Source organism: Egretta garzetta, unplaced genomic scaffold (assembly GCF_000687185.1).
Source record: "Egretta garzetta isolate BGI_Z169 unplaced genomic scaffold, ASM68718v1 scaffold312, whole genome shotgun sequence".
NCBI lineage: Eukaryota > Metazoa > Chordata > Aves > Pelecaniformes > Ardeidae > Egretta > Egretta garzetta.
This window is the reverse complement of record NW_009258791.1, coordinates 262,695-276,965: the sequence shown is the minus strand read 5'-3', so window position 1 is coordinate 276,965 and position 14,271 is coordinate 262,695. Positions and strand designations below refer to the sequence as shown.

The 14,271-nt window shown below is 39.0% G+C and overlaps 1 protein-coding gene across 1 annotated transcript in view; it reads left to right on the top strand.

The window, feature by feature from the left end:
- FRMD3 (FERM domain containing 3) overlaps positions 1-14,271 on the top strand; it is a 60,816-nt gene that overhangs the window by 17,499 nt on the left and 29,046 nt on the right. Inside the window, exon 5 of the mRNA XM_009649579.2 lies at positions 224-347. Coding sequence (XP_009647874.2) covers positions 224-347 — 124 coding nt within the window. The remainder of the gene's footprint in view (positions 1-223; positions 348-14,271) is intronic.

Genomic DNA, 14,271 nt, shown 5'->3' with positions numbered 1-14,271 from the left:
ACCATGAACTTCACTTGGAAGTCATTGATTGAAGTGGCAGTTGCAGGGATCTTGTTGTTTTAGTTAACTATCAATTCTTCAAAGTAGCATTTCTCGAGAGATGCTGTATTCTTACTGATCATGGAAGCGTCTTGAATTACACTGTATTTACTGACTTTTTTCCTTATTAACTAATGTTTTAATTGAATTTTTCTATTTTGCTTTGTATTTTGGATCTGTTTAGCTGAACTTGGTGATTATGATCCCGACGAACACCCAGAGAATTACATCAGCGACTTTAAGATTTTTCCCAAGCAGTCACAAAAGCTTGAGAAGAAAATAGCTGAAATGCATAAAAATGAATTCAGGTAATTTAGTATGCTGTTTGTTAAAGACACAGCTAAGAAATACTTTTATCTCTTTCCAAATCATGTATGTTAACTTGAGAGGGTTTGTTCCTTTGATTATAATAGATGCCCTACAAATATACCGTCTAATATTCTGTATTTGAAAATACGGTTTCAGCTGAGTGTGTTTTCTTTTCCTGTTAACCTTCACTAGTGATGCTCATTCCTACATGTGTGTGCTGGTAATTTAGGCTGCATTTGCTTGAAATGTAGGTCTGGTTAGTGGGAGTGGCTCACATCATGAGTGCTGCTCTGGTTTATTAGTGGCATAACATCTTTCATTTAGGGATCACGCTTATGTGTTTTCCTGTGAAATTTCTGTGTGTAGTGCAATTATAAAATCCTTGATAGATATTGACCTGACTGAAACTGTAATTAAGTTATTTTATCTGTAGGTTGTTAACATAGTGGTGAATTGCAGAGAGATGTATTTACGTAACTTCTTTGGAAGACTAAGGAGGTGAGATTCAGAGCCTTGCGTCCTCTTTTCCTGCCCTAAACTTTTAATAGTTTATAGGGAATGGAGAAAGATAGAGTAATCCATCTTCTGGTTTCAAAGCTGAAGGTGTCCCTGAAGTATGGTGTTTCAGGAGAGAAGTAGCAGTGCGTTGTGCAGCTGTACCCTCTTCAGGATTGCCAGCGAATGACAGGCACAGCAAGGCATGATACGGTGGCTTGCACGATGCCCTAGTCATTGCACTTAGTTGAGGATAGGCCTCGGAAAACTTTGAGAAGAATAGTATGTGAAGAAAATCAAATGAAAGCAAACAACTAATTACACGAAGTCGAAGGACAGTTTTTATTCAAAGATTGCACAGCTCTTTGCACTTGCTTAAAACCCCTGTGTTTTGTTTTCATGTTGTGATATATGTAAATGCTTTGCTTAAGTATATGAGTACTATTTATAAAAAATTAGGTTACGAGATGCCAAATTCCCTGGGGAAAAAGAGAAAATGAAAAATTCCTTTTCAGAGGCGTTAAAGCTTAAAACACTTCTTTTTTTCTCAGAAGCCTCTCAAATACATTGTTCAACCAAAGTGCAACATTCACAACAGTAAATTTGCCAGTACTAATATATTCTCATTTTTCCTTCCTGAAACCTATATACTTTATACTTCCTTCCTTCAGCAAAACAATGTTTGAAATGGCACAGCTACATCTAATATTTTAGAGCAGTCCAGGCTGCGCTTTACACAGACCCATAGAAACAGCCTTTTGCAAATGAAAACAGGATTTCTCTTACTTTCTGTTTTGTTCCATACAGTGGCTGCAGATTTCCAAAGCATAAATTCAACCCTTAAAACCCAAGATCTTTCATGAATTAAGCCAAGGTGCAATTGAAAATATTTTGATCAATTCAGTCTTTCAAGAACAGGCTTTATTTACATTTAGGAGAAGGGAAGGAAGAGTGATTAGCCAAAGCTTGTGGTTTTTGTGTTTCACAGTCCTGGGAGAGATGTGTTTTTCTGTGGGTTTTTTTTGGTTTTTTTTTCCCTTGTGCGTAATTCTGCCCATCCACTGTGAATTTAATCTGCTAGTTCCTCAATTATGAATAATCAGGAATGTTTTTTAGCTCATTTTTTAACCCCCTTTCCTATTAATGTAATGTTTGTGATCCTGTAACAGTAAATGTTACAAGCCTTTGCACAGGCCCCTCTGGGATTCTCTTAGACGTGGATTCCTCCCATCAATGACTGCTCAGTATGTGAGGATGTCCCCTGAATTTCTTCAGTAGTCTTGGTGAGGGACACTATTCATTATTGCCTTTTGGAAATCAGATGGTATCAACCCGTCTTCTTTTGCCTGTGGCTCTGCTGATTCCTGCAAAGAATTCCAGGAGGTGTTTGAGGCATGACTGTAATTTATAGCAGAACTCTCCTCATATATCCCACTTATATGTATATGTTCCTTAATTCTCTTTCTAGATTTTACCCATTTTGTATGTTACAAATGTAACTCAGTGGCTTACAGCTCTTTGCAGCCCTCAGGAACCGTTTTCTTTCTTTTCTGTTTTCTTTCACTTGTGTCAGCATCTGGTGTGCCTTACCTATTTGTCTGGTTACAAGGAGAGTTTCAGAGCTGTCTGGATATCTTCTATTGGGCAATTTTCTACTGTAGCTCTGTCTTTCCCAAATTGATCATCCTATTAAGTTTTTTACATCACACATTCACTAGTAACATCGAAGTTTTACCTTTTCCCAGATATTTAATTCCATGGATCTCCATTCTAGGAGTACAAATGAATAAAACATACCTGTCACATCATGGACTCTATATAGAGAGGTCCAGTGCTAGGTGATCAGATTTCCCTATCTAGCTGGAAAAAGATGATTAGAAAAAACACTGAGCTTACAGGCTTCTCTTTGTTACCGATCAGCACATCTGTTTCACTGCATTTAGCAAGTTGGATTTTCTGATAAGGATTAGTATTTTGCTGCTCAATGAGTATTTTTAAAAATGCTGCAAAAGGTTCCTCTGGCCTTTTTGTAACAAGATACTTGAGTGATGTGTTAGCTGAGAGCTACCATGTGAGGAGAGCAGAAGACACGGTAAGAGCCATTTTAATCCAGCTGCCATTCTGCTGCCTTCAGAAGAGTTACTTCTGAGTTTCAGCACTGCAAGTGAGTCTGGTTCTTTGTTTTCTTCACACATGTAAATAAAAAAAAGATCATGGCATCTCTCTCCTTCAGCAGGCTCCCGTATAACCAAAGCCCTGTGACTTGGAAGGGGCCAGTTCTTTGCCAAATCCTGTCTCGGCATCCTCAAGGTCTGTTCACTGGGCACATCCTTTCTTCTGTTCCACAGCAGGATGGAAGAATTTGCCTTTTCAAAGGCGCATGAAGACAGTCAGGGGAATGTCTGGGAGGCAGCGATAGGGTACTGTTACAGTTGCTAGTGACTTAGTGACTCGTCTTGTGTCATGTAGAAGCCTTGTTCTTATTAACTAAAACAGATGTATGACATGGTGCCCCTACTACTTATTCTCTGCGGCTGTGAGAACATCAATGGATTTTAGCAAAATGTGACTTTTTATGTAACTTTTCACTGCACCTAACTGCAAAAAATATAAATGTGACAGACAGCTTGCATGTCAGCTTTATTGAGCTGTGATTATTTGTCTTGTGAATTTTAATTAATTATTCTTCCCTCACTGAGGAAGGGAGAGGTACAGGAATAATTTAATTGAACCTTTCCAGTGGCAGGGCAAACACCTGCCTTGGTTTCATCACAATACACATTCTTCTTTTCCTGTCATTCCAAGTAAGTCCTCTTCTGAAACATGGTATACTGCTGGGAGGCAAAGAGATAATGCTCTTACAATTTAAAATCTTAGAATATGTGAGGATGCACTAGGAATTTATGAGACTTGGAGACTTGCTCTTAGAAGAATTCAAAATTGGTTTGAATGTTACGTTTTTGGGTATGGTAACAACAGAGCATAGCTACTGAAGTAATAGCTACTTGCATTTCTGTCGCCCTGCCACTCTTAACAGATTGGAAAAGATTTGGGCCATAAAAATGTTGATATTCTGTGAATGTATTCTGGTATACCACTTTCTTCAAGTGAAGTGGATGTTAAGGTCCTGCCACAGGTTGTTTGTTTTCATGTCCTTTATCCCTTTTAGTTAGATGTGTGCAAGTGTTTGTAAGGTTGCATTGTAAGTCATATTGGTGAAATGATCCAGACTAAAAATAACTTTCTTTCTTTTACTTGACTGCTATGGAAAGGTAAGTGGAACCATATGTTCACTTCTCACCTATTTTAGCAGTATTAAAGATACAAAACTAACCCATCAAATGAGGTTAAGCAGAGTCATGAAATCTTCTAGGTAGAGGAAAGCTGAGTGTAAAGGTTAATTCTTCAAGCCTAACAGCAGGGATTACTGGGGTTTTATGTGGAAGATCACTCAGATGATTTAATAATCCCTTTGGGATTTGAGCTTTTGTTTTGTTATTGTTTCTTTTAACATACCAGGAGCTTGCTCCTTTTAGATGTTTCCCAAAACAGTTGTACTTTTTCCATGGCAGAATTGATACTGTTTGTTTGTTTGGGCAACCTGCATTAGTAGCTGGCCCAGTTTTGCTTCTAGCTATTGCAATTGAATTTTGTGGGATCCTCTTAGAAAAGAATGGACTTTGTATGTATGTATGCACCTGTGCCAGTATCAGTTCCAAATAAACTTCTGTGTTGTTATAACTGTGGGATTTGCTTCAGATGACCAAATAAAACTTCAGATGTTTTTCGTGCAAATTCCTTTCTCCCTTTTCCAAAACAAAAATCCCTTCCTGTGAATTTATGTAAAATCTTATGTCCTTTAACAAAATATTTGTTACTCTGATAAAATTCCCTGGCTTTTGAAAGATAACTGCCAGCCAGAGCTCCCTGAGACCAGATACCTGAAAATACAGAGATTTCCAAAGAGAAGATCCACAAAAAACCCTATCAGGGGAATTTATATTTGTATGATGGGTTTTTTTTTTCCCTTTTTTTTTTTCTTTTTTGAAGGGACTCAGTGGTTGAAAATAAAGGTTGGGTTTGGTTTTGGGGTTTTTTTTTATCCCACCTGAAAATTAATGATCCATTTTTACTTACTTCAAATATGAAACATTATGCCATGTAATTGATATGAAAGTGTTGTGTAAACAGCCATTAGTTTATCTGAAAGCCTTATACAAACATCAGCTTTCCCCAGTAAATTAGAGTTATGTGACCTGTTCAAATGCCTATTTCCCAGGCTGACTTCATGTGCTGGTGTAGATACAGGCTCAAGAAGGTTGAGTGCTACTGAATTGGCTGATGTCTCCATTGCATCTATCAAATACTCTAGCTTTTGCAAAAGTTGTATGTGGGAGAACACCTTTTGGGAGAAGAAAAAGTTTCCTCTGAGGGTGTGAAATCACTGCCATGTTCTGCTTTTAGCTGTCTCAAAAGCAATTTAAACTTTTAAGCTAAAGGGTAGTATTTTCTTGAAAATCAGAGTAGCAAATTAATGCTTGTCTTTGATCCATGCTAAACGAGAAGTGTTGTTTAAATTTGATTTGAAAGGCATACAACGTTTTTATCCTTTGCTGCATCATCCACACTGGAACTACTCGGTGAGGATTTAAGCACTTTTAACTTTCCTCCGCTGCTCTGACTCTCACTGTATTCCCTTCGTCACACCATCAGCTACTTTGGGTACATAGACTCTGGTGCCAACAGGAGTACAGGATTTCTCAGCATCTGTTGATTTGGCTCTCCAGTTCTCGTGCAGACATGGAGCTGTCACTGGAGCCACTGGCAAGCATAACTACAAATGTTACTATCAGAGTATATTCTGGGAGGCTGTCCTAGAAGACTTGGCAAGGGCTGCTAGAAAATGCTTCTCTTCGTGGGTGTTAATATCGTTTGATCCAAGATTAAAGCAACTCCTTGCATGCTGTTGAATACATTAAAAAGGGCTAAAACTAAATTCCTGTTTAGCAAGTCCAGAATGAGGTGGATCTTGTATTTAATTTAGAGCTTTTTGCAATTAAAACTACATACTATCTGCTTTTATACATTTAATGCTGGAGCACATTAGTCTATGCTTTATATTTAACTGTACTACCCTAATCACATCAGTACCTAGTGGCCTCTTATGCACTAAAGGCATGCAATCAGAAGGAGGTATGGTGTGCTCCAGAACTTGCAGGGCATGTTTTAGGAGACACAAGCCACTTTGCTGGGGACTGAGGATGTGTTAAGGTATACATGGAGGGGAGAGGAAAGCTTGGAAAAGAGCAGGCCTAGGGGCTACAGCAGGGATGGCTGACTTCCAGGCCTGAGGAGCCAAAGTCTTTGTAGTTCTCGGCTACACAAAGTATACAGAGGACTTTGGAGAGCTGAGGAGGGCGATAATATGCAGTGGGAGTTCACAGGCAGATAGTGGTGACAGCTGCTCAGGGTCCCACCTACACTACAGCCCTGGGCTGCACTAAATGTCCGCTTCATGTCAGCCTTGATAGCCCATGCTGGCTCATTTGCAGTTTCCCAGTGTAGGCATTTAGTTTTATCCATCATGCTGTGTGTTGGCACGTGTCACTGCAACTTCAGAATTATCTGATTCTCTCTAATTTAGCAATCTGGTATTAAAATGCCATTGTGTTTGCTGTAATAGGTGAATAAATTGTTTCTATTCTGCTATATTTTTCTGGTGTATTCTTTCACTCCTAATCAGTTGTAATTTGACTGAATTAGAGAGGTGGCTGGAATGTGTACTTATTAGAAGTTTGAAATAACAGGTTCTCCTGGTCACCTAGTCCTTTCCATGAAGAATGATGTGTTTGTTGCTTTCCTCAAAGCTTTGTTCTTCTGAACCATTTTTTTCTTACAGAAGTGTGCTTAAAACCAATTAAAATTAGGAATGGTACTTGTAATTCTGGACAATTTCCGCACTTACTAGAAAACGGTAACAGTGAGATGTTGGTTTTTTGGATTGGTGTTTGCATGGCACTGAGATTATTTCCAGAAGCTTTGTGGTGAGGAGCAGCTTTACCTGAGCGTGATTTTACTGGAAGGTGCAGTTGTAACAGTAATCTAGAGAAAGGAACTTCACAGACAAAACAGGTGTCTTTTACCTCCTCTTTTCCCAAAGGTCTATCTGATACAATGGAGAACTGAAAAGATGTATCAATACATGTCATTTTTTTTCTTTCAGTGGGAATTCCAAGAAGTATTCAGTAGAAAGGATAATCTACTTTATTTGAAAATGGTAGCTGTTTTTATTGTAACACTGATAATTTTTTAGCTTTAGGAAAGATTTATTTCATAGGTGTGTGTGTATGTGCACATGCTCACTCCCTGACCCGCCCTGGGATTTAGGTTCTGCATGTTTAGCATTCTGTTGAATTCAGATGACTGTGTGAATTTCTACAATGTAGGGATTTCTTCATCAGCTGAAAGGACCTATTTCCTCTGCCACTCTCCTTCCTCCCCACCTCTTTTTTATCTGGGAGAAGGCTTTATGGACCAGGTGTGTCTGGACCAGGAAGATGAATCTACTGTGGTATTAAAACCAGATAGCTCAGTAGATGTCTCTATATTACGGGAATAGATTTTAAATTAATAATAGGTAAATTAAAACTGCATCTGCTTTTCAGTGTATTCTGTTTATTGAATAGGCTTAAAGCTGTTTGCGTCACTGCATACATTTATGAAATAAAGTTGAAATACAAATACCTAAACACCAAGTTCAGAGATACTGTCTCAGCCTGATCTCTGAAGCACACAAGTAATTCAAAATGTTCTGGTAGAAGGAGTTATGTAAATGGCATATGTCATTACAGTGTGTGTGGTGTAAAATTAAACCCATAAGCATTTAGTAGACTCAGTAAGAGAGTTTGGCTATTGTTTTGAAGTGATTATTTAGGTTTTTCTCATCCTAGAATTCTATCTGAGAGAAAAAACAATTTTGCAGTACGAGTTAAAATTGATACTTGAGTGTTCTGCAGTTAGTTCCAAGCTGTATATGTTCCAGCAACATTTCAGTAATTCAGCTGCTTGCCAGGTGACGAGGTCTCTTTTCATATTCAGACCCATTTAAAGGCTTTTCCCTTCCCTGCTGCCGGTGGCCTGGGCCGTTCTCAGGGGAGAAGCGCTGCTGCCTGGGCAATGTGCAAAGCCTGGCCTCTCTCTTCTGACACACTGAGCCACAGCCTACAATGCAATTTCGTTTACCAGTGTCTTCATTTAGTGTTTTGCTTTGAAATTATCACCACCGTTGTGCTATTGTCTCCAGTACAGCTGAAACTGGTAATTGTAGCAGATTTGTTTTTCAATACCACACAGTCATCCTTAGCACCTTCATCATGACTAAAAATACTAGCAGACAGACTGTATTTAAAAAATCTCCACTCTCTGCCAAAATCTCCTGAGCTTAAAGGAAAGGTAAAAACTACTCAAGACCTTTAGCACTATAATTGTATAGCAATTGGAGTCTCAACCACCTGCAAAAAGGGTCAAAGAAATGATAGCAAAACCTCAGCCATGTGGTAAGCAGTTCTGTGATCAGTATACGGTGTAGCTAGACGTGTTGATGCTTTATGCAGAATTCTGGCGCTTTTTTTAGGTTAACAGGAAACCTAGAGAACCCTGTTCTGCTGAGGGATGTCCTGTACAAGATCTGGGATATAACAAGGAGAATATTTCATAGATGGAGGTCCTTCTTGAAATAGTCACTGCGGTCTCTCCTGAGTTGCAGGGTAGGGCAAAGGGTGTTTGATGGAGGCTGAGCCTATGTTATCTAAAGCTTTATGGCTGGTACTTTTTCCTCAGTTGCATGGAGGGAAAATGTATGTAATTTTTCTAGAGCCCAGATCATTATGTACATACTTATTTATTCTTTGAATTAATTACACTGAAACACTCTACAGACTGTAAATACCCAGAAATTAATCGTACTTGGAGCATGCTCAAATACAATATTGCTGTTGTATTCTGCAGCAAGTAACTTTGTAGAGATGAGGCAAAAGGACAATAATTATGCCTTTTAGTAGTAGTAATATGTTAACAGTAGTATATCACAGCACTTTACAAGTCAGTAAGAGAATCAGAGACAATGGATGAAGCAACTTCACTAAGGTCATTCAGGAAGCAAGAAACAGAGAATAGCATTGAAAATGCTTTTTATTTGCTGTTATTGCTATATAGCCTTCTCTGTTTATTAGAGGGAATTGATGCTCAGTCCTATGCTATCTCATCCTTGACTTTCATTAAGTTTCACTACTTCAGTTTGTAACAGATGCATACCTCAAAGGAAAGGTACAAAGGGGAGCAAAATCTAGAGTGAATCGGTGTGGGCAGCTAGCAAAACAAGTAGATCATTGCTGTGGCACACCCTGAAAGTATTCCCTCCTGAGCTTCCTGGCCTTTGAAGTGCTTCAGAGCTGGGGCCCCTGTGAGGAATAAAGAGAGCTTGTACATACTCTAGTGCATACTTCTCATGAGCCTAAAGGAAAAAAAACAGAGTGTGTTGCAGACTTCTCAGTCTTCTATTAAAGTCTTGGTTTCATTTAAATTTTATTAGGACCTTTTAGATTGATTGATTCCTAGGTTGAATCATTAATTCGTAGCTAGTAACTGTGGAACTCTAATTTCAAGTAATCCACATTTTATTATTTGTATGGTACACAGAAACTTTTCCGTGGTGGGTGCTGGGTGCTATAGTGGCTGCAACATACAGAAAGGGAATACATCTTCCGTTTAATGCTGAATACATACTGAAAAATTTCAGAAGTCATACAAGGTCAAAAAGAGTGAATGCACTGAGAGAGGGACCTGACTTCCCTGAGAGAACTGAGTTACAAAACAGCAAAGATGTGTTGTCTAAATATTCCCTGTTTTTCCACTGTAAGAGGCATTAGTTGAAACACTTGCGTAAGTGAGAAAGCTCCATACGTTTTTATGTAGGGCGGTTTGTTGCATGTAAAAAGCTTAAAGGCTTTTTAATGAAGCCAATCAAAGGCATGTCTAATGTTAAATCAGCGACTGATAAAAAAAGTTGACTTTGCTGACAGGCTTTGCTATGGTTACATTTTTATTTAGTAAGGAAAATTTCATTGCTAAGTTACAGATGAAAAGCATATTATCAAGGCTTGAGTATTAATCCCTTGATAAGGGATGAATGAGGATTTTTTCATTTGATATTGCCCTTGACTCTTCTGCTTTGTGATGTTCTTTTAAGGCTTTGCACAGTAGTGATTTCATTAGCCTGTAATCTGATAAGATCAAACTTGTCCCTGTCTTCTGCTTTTTTTTCCAAGTACCACAGCTTGTTCCACTTGATGTGCACAAAGACAGCATAGTTTCAGAGGCTATAGGTGAGGAGAGCATGCTAATTCTTTCTTAATGTGTCTCTAATAATTATAGCAATTTACTATTTTTTTTCCTTTTGCAATTTGCCAAAACCCCCAAATCACATTGTTCCAAATAATTTGTTGCTTTTATTCAGGTTCCTCAGGTGGTCACGAACCTGGTCTTCTCCTACAGCAGGAGGGGTTTTGCCCTCCCGGTCCCCCTCATGCCATCCATCGACTTGGGGGGGGTGAGGAGAGAGGTTGCCAGTGAAGACTGAGGCAAAAAAGTCGTTGAGTACCTCAGCCTTCTCCTCATCTGCTGTTACCAGCCTGCCAGTCTTGCTCATCAGTGGGGGTACACTTTCTTTAACCATCCTTTTCCGGCTGATATACCTGTAGAAACCCTTCTTATTATTCTTCGCATCCCTAGCCAAGTTCAGTTCCAGCTGCGCCTTGGCCTTCCTGACCCCATTCCTACACAACCTGACCGCTTCCCTATATTCTTCCCAGGATACCTGTCCCTGCTTCCACTGCCTGTGCAGTTCCCTCTTCTTCCTTAGTTCGACCAGCATCTCTTGTCTCAGCCACGCCGGTCTCTTCCCTTCTTTTCCTGATTTCTTACAGCTAGGGATCGAGAGCTCTTGCGCTCTGTGGATCACATCCTTAAAGATCCGCCAGCTCTGTTCTGCTCCCCTGTCTCTGAGGACCGTTTCCCAGGGAGTTCTTCTGACTATCTCCTTGAGGAGCTGGAAGTTTGCTTTTCTAAAATTTAGGGTCCTGACTATACTCTTTGTTCTTGTCATTTCCCTTAGGAGCGTGAGCTCCACCAGCGCGTGGTCACTGCAGCCCAGGCTGCCTCCGATCTGGACATCACCGACGAGTTCGCTTGCATTGGTGACCACCAGGTCCAGTATCGCATCCCCTCGGGTAGGGGTGTCTATTACCTGGCTTAAGAAGTTGTCCTCAATGCATTCGAGAAACCTGCTGGATTGCCTACATCCTGCCATGTTGGTTTTCCAGCAGATGTCGGGGTGGATGAATGCAATGGATGAAGCAACTTCACTAAGGTCATTCAGGAAGCAAGAAACAGAGAATAGCATTGAAAATGCTTTTTATTTGCTGTTATTGCTATATAGCCTTCTCTGTTTATTAGAGGGAATTGATGCTCAGTCCTATGCTATCTCATCCTTGACTTTCATTAAGTTTCACTACTTCAGTTTGTAACAGATGCATACCTCAAAGGAAAGGTACAAAGGGGAGCAAAATCTAGAGTGAATCGGTGTGGGCAGCTAGCAAAACAAGTAGATCATTGCTGTGGCACACCCTGAAAGTATTCCCTCCTGAGCTTCCTGGCCTTTGAAGTGCTTCAGAGCTGGGGCCCCTGTGAGGAATAAAGAGAGCTTGTACATACTCTAGTGCATACTTCTCATGAGCCTAAAGGAAAAAAAACAGAGTGTGTTGCAGACTTCTCAGTCTTCTATTAAAGTCTTGGTTTCATTTAAATTTTATTAGGACCTTTTAGATTGATTGATTCCTAGGTTGAATCATTAATTCGTAGCTAGTAACTGTGGAACTCTAATTTCAAGTAATCCACATTTTATTATTTGTATGGTACACAGAAACTTTTCCGTGGTGGGTGCTGGGTGCTATAGTGGCTGCAACATACAGAAAGGGAATACATCTTCCGTTTAATGCTGAATACATACTGAAAAATTTCAGAAGTCATACAAGGTCAAAAAGAGTGAATGCACTGAGAGAGGGACCTGACTTCCCTGAGAGAACTGAGTTACAAAACAGCAAAGATGTGTTGTCTAAATATTCCCTGTTTTTCCACTGTAAGAGGCATTAGTTGAAACACTTGCGTAAGTGAGAAAGCTCCATACGTTTTTATGTAGGGCGGTTTGTTGCATGTAAAAAGCTTAAAGGCTTTTTAATGAAGCCAATCAAAGGCATGTCTAATGTTAAATCAGCGACTGATAAAAAAAGTTGACTTTGCTGACAGGCTTTGCTATGGTTACATTTTTATTTAGTAAGGAAAATTTCATTGCTAAGTTACAGATGAAAAGCATATTATCAAGGCTTGAGTATTAATCCCTTGATAAGGGATGAATGAGGATTTTTTCATTTGATATTGCCCTTGACTCTTCTGCTTTGTGATGTTCTTTTAAGGCTTTGCACAGTAGTGATTTCATTAGCCTGTAATCTGATAAGATCAAACTTGTCCCTGTCTTCTGCTTTTTTTTCCAAGTACCACAGCTTGTTCCACTTGATGTGCACAAAGACAGCATAGTTTCAGAGGCTATAGGTGAGGAGAGCATGCTAATTCTTTCTTAATGTGTCTCTAATAATTATAGCAATTTACTATTTTTTTTCCTTTTGCAATTTGCCAAAACCCCCAAATCACATTGTTCCAAATAATTTGTTGCTTTTTGGTCCTTTCAAACCAGAAGACTGACTGCTTTCCTTTGTACCACCAAAGGGAGGTGGGAAAAAGATGCATTTTATGATCTTATTTTTCTGTAAGGCCCGATTTCAATAAGCAATCAAACTGTCTGTTTGTCTTTTCACTATGCAACTTAAGCATTCTAAATATCTTTGGTCAAGTTAGTTAATTAGTTCTGTGCAGTTGGTTGGTATAAGAAACAGACTTGTTGCTTGTTTAAAGCTCATTTATGGTCTTACAGTTGTGTTTACACTTAAAGTTGTGATTTATTAGTATTGAAAAGGGAGAAAAACAGTTTAGTAGAGCCATCAGAAAGTTGGTTGGGCAAAATAAGCATTTTTGGTTTGTTTCCATGCTATCTTCCTCTTAAATATTTAGCTTTGTAAATGCATATTAGTAATTTTTGGTGTTCCACTTGATACATGTTCTTGTCCACTGGAAAATGGTGAGAAAGAGACCAAAAAAAGGGAGGAGAGAGAAGGGCACTTCTTCTCTAATCTCATGTGATTTTTATTCTTTACAAAATAACCATCAACAAAAATGTCATCTGAAATAAAGTGCAAGTAATGTAGTATCAGGGAGAACAAAAAGGCATATGGAAGAAGCCAAAGAAGTATCATGGGATTGACTAGAAGATGTTGAGCAGTGAAGAACAAATGAGCATGAATTAAAACTTTGTAACAGAAAAGGTTATTGACACATTGTCACAAAGCATCAGCTTGGTAGGTTCAAACTAGTATTTGACATCCACAATCATGCTAGTCATTGTCTTAATTGCTAAACTCAACTTTGGGCTGGATATTGAATCCTGTATGTCAGTGCTTGTTGGTTTCTAGCTATAGGGGATAACAGATTTACAGGGAAATTATTCTACAACAGTGCACAGAGCAGTTTTTAAATGCCAATTCCCAAGTGCCATTGGCCAGTGTGAGACTGAGCCCCAAAATCCAAGGTTAAGATAAAGTTTTGCTGTGTTTCTAGAAGATTTGTCTATGGCTCAATTTTTTAGGGTAATTTGCATGAGAAGCATTTATGAGACCTGACTTTCCAAAGGTCCTAAGCACTGCTCACAAAACCATATTATCTATCAGGATGACATACTCTAGTCATGCAGTATAAATGCATACATGAATAAAATAATACTTGGAACAGTTCACGGACAAACAGGCATTTTAAATCTGTCTTACAGCTTATTGTGATGGCAGGAGTTAGAAGAGCAAAAATTAAATAATAAAACTTACTCTGGAACTCAAGCCTTGCGTGCCATGTTCAGGCTTTAGTGTGTATTCATGGTTGATTATAGACACCCTAAAAATAGGAGCATATAGTAGAAACTCTGACAGATTCTTAACTATCATGATGGTAACAGGCACTGCTATAATTAGGCATGCATCTGAGTAGACAGTGTAATATGATTGCTGTGTTTATACCCTGTGGTGGAAGGAATGTTTGTTAATCTGCACAATCCTTTTAAATGAGCTGGGGAGCAAGAGTTTGGAAAAAAAGATGCTGAGGTTTATTTCATATTCAGGATGACGTGTGTGTATATCAAAAGACAACAAATACTTGCAGGATATTGGGTAACTGGTTAACTATGTAACATGTTACTATCTCAGGATTGAGGAA